The 11,061-nt window shown below is 43.1% G+C and overlaps 2 protein-coding genes across 2 annotated transcripts in view; both read right to left on the minus strand.

Moving 5' to 3' along the window:
* LOC8077534 (cyclic nucleotide-gated ion channel 18) overlaps positions 1–1,788 on the minus strand; it is a 12,460-nt gene extending 10,672 nt beyond the window's left edge. The window contains exons 1-3 of the mRNA XM_021452361.1: positions 1,292–1,788; positions 679–1,205; positions 11–507 (exon numbers count right to left, since the gene is read on the minus strand). Coding sequence (XP_021308036.1) covers positions 11–507; positions 679–1,205; positions 1,292–1,762 — 1,495 coding nt within the window. The 5' untranslated portion in view covers positions 1,763–1,788. The remainder of the gene's footprint in view (positions 1–10; positions 508–678; positions 1,206–1,291) is intronic.
* LOC8054480 (DNA-directed RNA polymerases II, IV and V subunit 11) lies at positions 3,118–7,182 on the minus strand. The gene is made up of 6 exons (XM_002461240.2): positions 7,020–7,182; positions 6,748–6,835; positions 6,257–6,346; positions 6,102–6,180; positions 5,909–6,004; positions 3,118–3,646 (listed from the first exon to the last, which is right to left on the minus strand). Exons 2-6 carry the CDS (start codon positions 6,798–6,800, stop codon positions 3,602–3,604), a joined length of 363 nt encoding a protein of 120 aa, XP_002461285.1. The 5' UTR covers positions 6,801–6,835; positions 7,020–7,182; the 3' UTR covers positions 3,118–3,601.

Genomic DNA, 11,061 nt, shown 5'->3' on the forward strand with positions numbered 1-11,061 from the left:
GTGGTGGAGCTCTCCAGCTCGCCACGGATGATGAAGAGCATGTCGCTGACGGGGTCGCCCTCCCGCACGATGTAGGCGTCCTTGGTGCTGAGAGACGACACGAGGCGCTCGCAGATGGCGTCCAGCAGCTGCTCGTCCATCTGCGAGAAGAAGGGCACGCGGCGGACGAGGGCCAGGCAGAGGTGGCGCTGGATCTCGCGCCGGAGATCCAGCGGCAGCGACTGGAGGATGGACTCCTCGTCGACGCCGCGCGTGGCGAGCCACTTGTACTGGAAGAAGCGGCGCACGCGCTCCTGGAGCTCCGGCGGCAGCTGGCGGTGGCGCATCCACTCCTCGATGTCCCGGCGCTTGACCCGCCACTCCTCCAGCCTCACCGTCATGGACTGCAGGTAGGTCTGCATGTTGCCGATGAGGTGGGAAAAGAAGACGAGGCCCATGATGCAGATGAGAATGCAGAAGACGGTCTCGCCCTTGTAGGTGCTGTTCTGCAAGTTCTGTCCATAGGAGCTGATGGATGGATAATTAATTAATTAATTAATAAGGATGCATGCATGGTTGTTTGTGAGAGCTAGCCTACTAGCACGCACGCACGACGTACATAATTAAAAAAGAAAGAAAAAAAGAATGGCGAAAACAACGGCTCACAATGCAATGCCTGCCAACCGTACCGGACCATACCTCAGGTTCCGAAACCCCCACCAGAGGCAGTAGAGGTACTTATCGATGAAGCCGACCCCGTTGCGATCCAGATTGAGCGCATCAGCAAACAATCCGTAGTCATATTCGGCGTCCGGAAGCATGCACTGCTTCTGAATCGCGCTGTGGTTATGCCAAGTCTGGCGTATGGGATTCTCCCTGCTTTTGCAGTCCAGAAAGCTCATGAAACACCTAGGCATCTCCGCTGTGGTGCCGTTCTCGTTTGTGCATACCTCCTTCCAGCACGAGTACTGGCGCTCAACGGACAGCAGATACCACAGAGCACCAAGAACATGGCTTGCCAGTGTGTAAAGAAGCAGGTTGTAGGCGGCCCCCGCCCATGCCGTTCTTGTGACCACTCCACTTGCCTTGACAATCTTGGAGTTCAAGGATATTATAAGATACACTCTTGGTATGTACTGGATCAAGACGATCATGGAGAGCGTGTTGTTGGTGCTGTGATTGGCGGAGGATGTACTCACAGCGGGTATAACAAACCAGATGATCATCTGCATACATACATATGCAATTATTAATTAAAGGTGATGAATTACAAAACAATTCATTAATTCACACAGCTTCTCCACCCACCCACCTGCGGGATCGGGAGCATGGCGGCGAGGTCGATGATGAAGTCGTTCTTGAGGTACCGAATGGCGATCTGGTCGGGGTCCCGCACCAGCTCGCCACGGCCGAAGATGCGGGAGCTGGGCGCCACGAAGGCGATGCGGAACTTGAGGATCATGTGCGCCAGGTAGAAGAGGTCGGCGAAGGTGCGCACTGCAGTCACCAGCACGCCGATGCCCATGTCCATGGACACGCACGCCGCCAGCCCATCCGTGTGCAGCAGGTAGAAGTAGAGCGGGTCCACGAACAGCCCCACCAGGCAGGTCACCAGGAAGAGGCGGTACCACCGGAGCACGGCGTCGTCGCCAGGGTCCAGGATGCGCCGGGGCGTCCATGGCCGGCGGCCCGCGGGCAACGCCGATCCGGGCGCCGGGCGGAAGAATGGCAGCGGCGGCCGGCGGAACGGCGGGAGAATGTGGCGGTGGATGAAGCCGGCCATTGCTGCATGCGCGCGCGGGAGCTACGTACAAGGGGCCGGGCGGGCGGGGGGGCGCGAGAAGGCAGGGTGCATGGGGCCGTGGAAGGCGAGAGGCCAGAGGAGGCGGAGGCCGGGCGCGCGTTGCGCGCGGTTGCGGGCCGGCCGGGGTGGAGGCCATGGCATGCGATGCGCACCGACACCGGCTAGAATGCATGAGATGCATCGACACGTACGTTCCGTTCCGACAATGATCTCGCGTTCTAGCTAGCTTGCTTGCTCATTGTCATGCATTGCAGAGGATTAAGGACCTGCATGCAGGTATGTACCCAAAAAAAAAGATACTCCCTCACTCATCCTAGCTCCTACGTATGGCCATGCATGCAATGCAAGCGACAGGAGTGTGATCCCGTTCCCTTCTCCCGTCATCTGTCAACAACAATCCCAGACACTAGCTATAGTACAGTAATTCTTAATAACATTTCAGGAGAACTTCCATTTTGCAATGTTAGCTTTTGATCACTTCTCAACAATACCATATATATTCTTGGCCTTCATACACAGATATATACATCATGCTCTTTCATTTGTGCTCTATGCTCCCACCAACCACGGTAAATATTCGGTACGTGCAAACCCCTGGTCAATCAGTGTAATTAATTGTGATAAACCTATTGAAATACCTTTTTTTTGCGAGGACACCTACAGCGTGTTTTTAATTAGGCAGGATAAAGTTTTTGAAAAGTACATATATAACAAATTTTCAAAAATTTTGAAATAATGCACATCTCCATAGTGTGCATAATCTTGTCTAATAAACTCTTCAACGATGACTATAATGCATTAATGATGAATAATGGTCACTTCGGTGATAAAGATGTTCCGGTCCTTGCAAGCATTTGTGATTTTGATATTGAAAGGGAGAACGGATACTGGAGCTTGGTCCGGTTTTTGGAGGTACTCGTGTGTGCTCTCTAAGGACTTGTTCGTGCCACCTGGGACATACAGCACAAATTCAAGCTATATGGCTTTGACTTGACATAGTGTACTAGTAGAGTGTAATTTTCTCGATAGGCGTAAGAAAGTAACTTGGATAATGAATATTAAGTTGTGACCAGTCTAGGGTTCCATTGCTATGGGCACGGCTAAGTTGCATCCTATTAACTGGAACCTGTGAAAAGTCCCGTAGTGAAACCCTGCCTGCTCACATTTGGAGAGCAGCTACCCCGGACAAATAGGAATCACGATTTAAAATGAAAGTGTACACCTCTACAAAGTTAAAAGTGATATATCAACCATGTCATGATCGCGAGCGACACGGATCCTCACATCCTCACATGATTAGAATTAGACTCTTCGCTCTCCTCGGAACCTAGAAATGAATATTTTAATGAATATTTTATTCAGTCCGGTGTCCGCTAGCAAATTGACAAGAGTGTCTTATCAGCAAACTGCTACATTTGACATTTCTAGCAGCAAAGAGAGGTCATTTTGCATGTCCAATAGCAAAATTTGCCTAGAAACTATTACTAGTTTCTGCAATGTGAGTACCCTAATGTGCATTGCAACGGACAAAAGGTTATTACCCAGCAATAATCAGATGTTGGCACAAGCATGTGACAGTAAAACGACAGCAAAGCAAATGAAGCAGCCCTGGACTCCTCGCACGGTTTTATGGACCGGTAGGTCCAGTCTAGCATCATATTAGGCAACCTTGAGCATCCGTTTGTAAGGTACCTCATTCCTCAGTTCAGGGATCAGTCTCGCATCACATTCACAATCCTTGGGCGTTCGTTGTTGATGACTCGCCTAGCATAAAACTAACATGGGAAGTTTATTCATTGGATCTCCCACACCATTGATTTAGAACCCCTGCTTCATCCTTTCCTCATACCTGTTCTTCTCATCCTGAAAACAAAACGCTCAGAATGTCAGTCATATAAGTATATATCATAAAGATGACAAGACGCCATCAAGAGATGGATGTTCAGCGTTGAAAATGAATATGAATTGGAGAATGGTCTAATACAGTAATTTCTAGGAAAAACATCTGACCTGAAGTCCTAAGAATCACTACCTCACTGTTTTGTACAAAGACAAACAATTAAAGGCAAAACTCGAGATGCCAAGTAATCAGCAAGCATCAGAAATGATACAGAGATCTAGTTATCCCCTAGTAGCAACTCGCAAATGAACCACCTAACAGGAAAATCACCACTCTGTTAAATGCATATTCAAATTGAACATCACTCAGATTTATAAGGCTGTTGCTTAAACTATTGTGTTCCAAGGTACAAAGCCGTTACTTAGCTGAAGATGCATAAATCAGAACAAATAATCGAGACACCACTCTATGGTCTACTCTTCGTAATGTTTCAGATGTAATCATGTTATTGTCAATGGTACAACACCAATAGGCAACTGTGCATGCCTAGGATACTGGAGACACTTCAGGCATCTATACAGGGGGTGGGGGTAAGGTTCACCAAAAATAAGTGCAAGCTAAATTTACCTCACATAGCAATATACTATTGCAGAGCATCATGACATGCAACTAGGAGAACAAACTACTACCTCTGCCTTTATGATCAGCACATAGGAGAGGGGCACTGAGTGAGACAAAGGCAGCCTAATCTCTCATGTTTAGCTGCAGCTAGCGACGGTGCAAAATATTAATTCCGCACCAGAAATCATTTTGTTCCCTGTACAGCACAGACCTCTTGCGTGGAGAACCAATGGAATTAACATAAATCAGCGAGGGAACTCGCGTTGGAGCTGGAACCGAAGTGGCCAATGCCACTTTATGCTGATAAGGCACCGTCCATGACAAAATGACGATCAATCTGGTACAATTTCATTTCCTAATATGATTATCAAAAGGGGACGGAGGGAGTAATACCAAAATTTCCTGGATGAAATTTAAGAAGAATTTTTTCAAGTGCACCAAAGAATAACTTAACTAGTATGCAGGTAGCATGGTAACACGTAGATGTACGGGAAAGTGAAAAAACATCAATTAACCATTTAGATTTTTGTGGGCCATTGCTTAAATGCTTTGTTTTAGAAGGTAACGTTGGCAACCTGGCAGCAAATGCATCATGAACAGAAGAGAAAATTTAACATGTCACTCTATATTACTCTTCCAATGTTTTCTAATGTAAGCATTTGCTTATGAAATGGACCAACATAAACAAGTAAATCCATGCCCAGTCCTTGGTACCCGCTACTTCAGAGTTCAGACATCTTTTTTTAAGCAAATAAAAAGGGTAGAAAGGATTATCCTTTGAACATGTGCACAGCAGCAAACAAAGACGATACTTTTTTCTCGAAAATGCAGGAGAGCTGTGTTTCTTTGTATTACGAAGAAAATGCAGATACTTTCCTTCCCAACAAATCTGTCAAAAATGACCGCAAGCATTTTTGTTCCTACAGAAACAACAACACTACATACAAAGCATTATTAAATACACTACACCCACAGAGCCACATACTCTGCCTTGCTTTGTATCACTGGTTAATACTAATTACTAAATAGAACTTTTCTTTGTTTAGCGATACACAATTGCACAAAGAAATGTCATGCAACCTGGGAAAACAAAAGTCGGAACTAACATTTACAAAGAGAGATCCCAAAGAACTTTTCCTAGTAGGACTGAAGTAGTGAGATACTTCTTGGAAATGAAAAGAGCTTCAAATGAATTTAAGGGTGTCAGTTTGAAGGGAGCGTGAATATGCAAATTTTGCCAAAGGCATTCCTGTGTTGAACATCTAGTAGTTCATCAAGTAGTCCATAGTTGGCATCTTTGTAACATAAAGCAGAAAAGGTTCAATGATGATCTCTGTAGCAGCATTGCCAAATGGACAAAATGAGGTAGGAATATAGTCACAAATTCAAGGTATGAAATCGCGTATAGAGCTAACTTCTTAATTATGAAATCACATATAGAGCTAACTTCTTAATTTGATATAAAATCAAATTCTTTATTGATGCAATCAACACATGTAAAATCCAATTGCATGACTAACATTACAGTCACAGTTAAAGAAAAATGAAAGAAAAACAAGTTAAACTATTCCTCTTCATTTTGTTCTCACTGGTCCATGACCTAAAGGTGCATTTCCTGAAAATTGTAACTAACAATTAGAGTAAATATCAGAAAGACCTCTGACCTCAAAAGCTTGCTTAAGGTACTCAAGCTCTTTGTCTAGATCATTGACAGCCTGGCTGTAGGCCTGCGTCGGGGAGGACTGGCTCATTGTGTGGATCTGTCCATACACAAATAAATAAATAACTGGGGAACAAGCTCAACAAATCAGTATAAAAAAGGAGAGAAAAAAAACATAAATGGAACTTGAATCATACCCTAACAATGATCTTGTACTGAAGTGGGTGAGGGAGCTTATACCCAGCAAAGAGAACATTTGGGTCTCTGTGCAGCTGCCTGTAATATGTCAACCATACAACCCATAAGACGAGGAGCGTTACAATTAAAGGAAAAAGAACTAAATTGTACTTACATGCGGAGGATATTGCCTACAGTGTGATCCTCACGTTCGACAGTGAATGATGCAGCATTCACAATCTTTGTATCCCTCTCATAGGACACTCTGCATTAATATTTATCATCAGCTTATCAGGAGCACAACCATAACCTACAACTAATCACAAAATGAGCAGGTGTGATAGAAAGCCTCTGAGTGAATCCATATAAAAGTAAAAGGGTTCAGCAAGTGTAAAATGATCAGAAACAAGATTAGTGTCAGATAAAGCTCCACAGTTCCATAGCTTAATGCCAGAAGATTGACTTCACATAGACTAGCAAAAATGTTTTTAATATCAACAAGAGAATTGTAGCATTGCTTGTAACATACGTCTCACTTCCTAGGGTCATGAACAACGAAAATCAATTGAGTCAACCATAGTATGTAAATAGTCACAAAAAAAAACGATAGTATGTAGTATGTAAATGAAACAGTAGGGCAAGTATGGGGACTGATGAATAGCTCACTTTTTGGTGCCCTCCGGCACGACAAAGCGCTCATAACGGTCAGGAGCATTCATCTCTCGTTAGCTCTTTGCTCCTGCCTCTTCAGTCACTGCAAGCACAGGGGCCGACCCAGCAAAGGACATGAACACCCGACAAAAATAAAATCGAAGTTAGTAGATGCACTTGCAATTAGATCACATCCGATTAGAAAAAAAAAACAAATAGCTTAGGTTAGGCTTTGGGTGCTCGGTTTAGCACAGCAAGATGGGAAGAGAACGGACGGGCCGGCGTACCTGGTGGGTGCTAGTTGCCGGAGAAGGGCCCGACGAAGACCTGGGCACCTGGAGTAAGGCGGCGGCGGCGGCGGCGGCGGCGGCGGTGGCGGCAGTAGCCGGCGGCCCAGTCGACGCTTGTGAAAGGGGCGTGAATGAGGTGGAGGGCAACTGCACGGGCCTCTTTGTTGACATGGGCTGTTCCTTTTCAAGCAATTCTTTCTTTCTCTTTTTTTTCAAAAAAAAAGTTTGTATTACATATATTCTTCTAGATTTGTTATTTAATTCTTTTCGTGGAACACTACACATGATTAGGTGGAACATTGGATTTAATTAGTTATAGGAACATTGCAGATGAGCAAACATAGCATTTTATTTTACTATGGTGTAACTTTTTCTTATGAAGCTTGAAACATTTTCCTCTTGAACTTAAAATATTTATTTTGTGAAGCTAGAATATTTCTCCTCTTGAACAATGTCACCTACTAGTTTTTTGCTCGTGAACCTGGAACATTTCATCCTATATATGGATCAATTGTATAGGATGATATCATAGTGTCTGACCGTATTATAATATTTTCATCTCGAAGTCTTAAAGGATTTTAAATGCTAGATAATGCCTCGTGCGTTGGTGCTGAAATTCTATAACGTAGGGAATTTATAGAGTCAGAAATAATAAAATTATAAAAAATTATTCTATGCCTAAACTGATGACCCTCCATTATATTAGAATTCTCATTTGAACTCTTATTATTATGCATGGTTGTATGGACTATGCCTGTGTTAGACATGTTAACATGGAAAATCGGATGTTATAATATCCTATATACTCAGATAAACATTTGTATATCGACAAGCCTGGATCAGTAAAGGAAACAAGCAGCTTCACCTAAACATGCCATCCCTGTTTTTGTTGGATTTGTCTCTTATGGTGGGACCTTTTCCGAATAGCATCATGTTTAGCGCCGCTAACAACCTTCTCCCTCAGAGCAACTCCAAGAAAGTTGCTATTTCCTATCCTATCTTCTAATTTGGAGAATTTTGTGTGAAATAGGACTCCAGTAGACTGTCTATTGTCTAAAAGTAGCCATAGGCTATTCCTTAATTTCCACTAGGCAAAGATAGCCAGCGGCGCTCGCTTGCCATCCCCTCTCCCGCGCGCCATCATAGTGCAGCCTCGCAATTAACAATCGCATTCGGATTCGCTAAGATCGAGTATGTCAGTCGTCACCAAGGTGAGTGCTACTGGAATCAACACTGTGGCAGCATCACGCAGGCAAGAAACGACGGGTGGCTGCTCGCAAGCTACGGCAATGGTGTGCTTGGCCCGCGGTAGGGGCGGCGCCGCAAGCCAAGAGCGGCGGCAGACGCACAGGACAGTGCGGCGGGGACCCATGCAACGCTTCTGGCTTCTCTCTTCTATAGGATAAATGAGGCCTTGTTTAGTTCCCAAAAAATTTCAAGATTCCCTATCATATCGAATCTTGCGGCACATGCATGGAGTATTAAATTTAGACGAAAACAAAAACTAATTACACAGTTTGCCTGTAAATCATGAGATAAATCTTTTGATACTAATTAGTCTATGATTAGATAATATTTTCCACAAACAAACGAAAGTGCTACAGTACCCAAAATCCAAAATTTTTGCTAACTAAACAAGGCCTGAGATGAAAATGCACCAAGAAGCAGTGCTCACGTCGCCGATGAGCATCCAGTCACCGCCCTTGTCCTCCCAGTGGCAGTTTTAAATATAGGTTTGGAAAAAATTACATAGACTGTTGCAGCACTTTACTTTTTTGAGTGTTTTCCATTTTAGACAATGGCTAAATCATACAATTTGGAAACTATTTTACACAATCTCTTGGAGTTGCTCTTACACTGACCACTTGAGGAGTTGTTAGTAGGCGGGGAATGTCCATAGTAAAATTTATGAGAGTAATTTATATTATCATTACCACATATTTACTGTAGCATCACATTGTTAAATCATAGATTTAAAAATTCGTCTAGCAGATTAATCATAATTTTATAAGAAGTGTTTATGCTTTTTGTAACCATAATTAACTTGAGAGCTGGTGAGGATGGTGATACCCTACCACGACCCAACCTATATTTATAACTACTTTAACACTCCACCTATACCACTAACCCCTCCACATATAGCCTTCCCTATCCACCCTTCCTCTACCCAAAGTTTAGGACTTGTTTACGTATGTACTCAACCCCCTCCTCCATTCTATGTTTTTTAGACAAGAAATTGTAGAAGTATATCCGAGGATAAGGCTACTACCAAGGACTACGCAAAGATTGGACATTTAGCGAACACGAGCAAACGGAGCTACAGAGCTATGCTCGGAACATGACGTTGCAATATAGGAATACATGTTTTCGGATTAGTCTAGGGTTATGTCCGCACTCTATGTTACCTGTAGGTTAGGCACCACGTTATCATAGAACCACTGTTGTAGATATCTGATGATGAGTGATATAAGGCCAGTGGCCAAGCTCAATATTCCGAACCTTGTAATCTGTTTTCCTTTAGTAATAAAAGTATAGCCTTTTTAATATTAGTTATGTTTGAATTGTGCATATCAGCTACTCATCTAGGGACTAATACATGATGCACAGTGGACCCTAAAATTAGGGGCCAACAAAGGATCTGACGACTAGGAGAATTCCGGTTGACGTGGACCCTGCTCCATCCCCTGAAAACGGGCGGCTTCTCTAAGGGACGCAACATGGACCCTGCTCCACCTAGAATTAGGCGACTTCTCTAGGGAAGAATGTTGCTCTGAAGTTACTATACGAGAAAACTATTATCAAAGCACCGGAAGTGTGTAATTGCTAATGTATTGTAATAAATTATGTAGAAGCAAGTACAATGTGTCAATTGAGTTTAATGATTAGAATCATTGATTGTATTGATTATAGCATGCATTTTTTATGGCAGCAAACATTTCCTTAAAGGCTATCCCTCAAGGAAATCCCAATTACCTTGGTGGTCAATGGCAGCCAAGAAAAAACACTTTTTCTTTGAAGGTTAAAGGCCGCCAAGGAAACGTACTAGGTTTTTCTTGGAGGTTACTGGCCCTCAAGAATATTAATTTACTTAGCATTGTAATATTTTATTGGCCCTTTGGTGAATTTAGTAGGGTGCTAGTTTTCTTGGCGGCCAACATTCAAGGAAATAACCCTTGAGTGTCAGTGCCAAGAAAATTAATTTCCCTTATCTTCTATCCTTGAGTGAGTTTGCTTGACGATTTGTGGCCAAAGATCATTTCTTTGACGGTTTAGGCCCTTTCCTTGATGGTTTTTAGCACTCAAAGCAATTTTAGGATTGTTGTAGTGAATGGAGATATCTTTTATAAGAAAATTGTATAGCACTTGTTAATTGTTATGCACTTAGTCATGTACTTGTTAATTTGTTATGCACTTGGTCCTATGGGTCATTATTCTATATTGATTTTTTCCGTATACCGATCGTATTTGACATAATTTCGTTCGAATTAGTTTGTTTTTGAAATCCTAGATATTTCGTAAGCTTGTGTTCATTTTCTTGTCAGTTTTTAACAGTTTTTATTGTGTTTTCGTATTTAAATGCAGAAGTATATAAAATGGTTGATGGGTTTTCTGACCGTTCTTATCTCTAGTCACAGCTGGCTTGCCTAAGATCCGAGGCTACTGCTCACCTTGGCGAGTCGACTACAGGCTTGTTTATATGACTTCAAAATTTTAAAAGTTTACAAAATTCTATATCACATTGAATCTTTAGATATGTATATACGAAAATAAAAACTGACTCTTGCATTCGATGCATGGCAGCGGTTGGATTGACATGCATGCATGCATGGGGCAATGTCGATGACGACGACGCAAGGGTGGGCGACATGATGGCTCTGTCATCCGGGTGATGTTGATGCAAACGTGCGTGCAGTGCCTGTGGAGTGACAATGACTGTTGGCTATTTCTTTTCTACTGTGGCTTTCACTGGAATATATTACCTGTATAATGGCTTGAAGGTGGTTTATTGTGGATCCTTATATACGTGTAGAAAGGTATA

This window comes from Sorghum bicolor, chromosome 2, assembly GCF_000003195.3.
Source record: "Sorghum bicolor cultivar BTx623 chromosome 2, Sorghum_bicolor_NCBIv3, whole genome shotgun sequence".
Classification (NCBI taxonomy): domain Eukaryota; kingdom Viridiplantae; phylum Streptophyta; class Magnoliopsida; order Poales; family Poaceae; genus Sorghum; species Sorghum bicolor.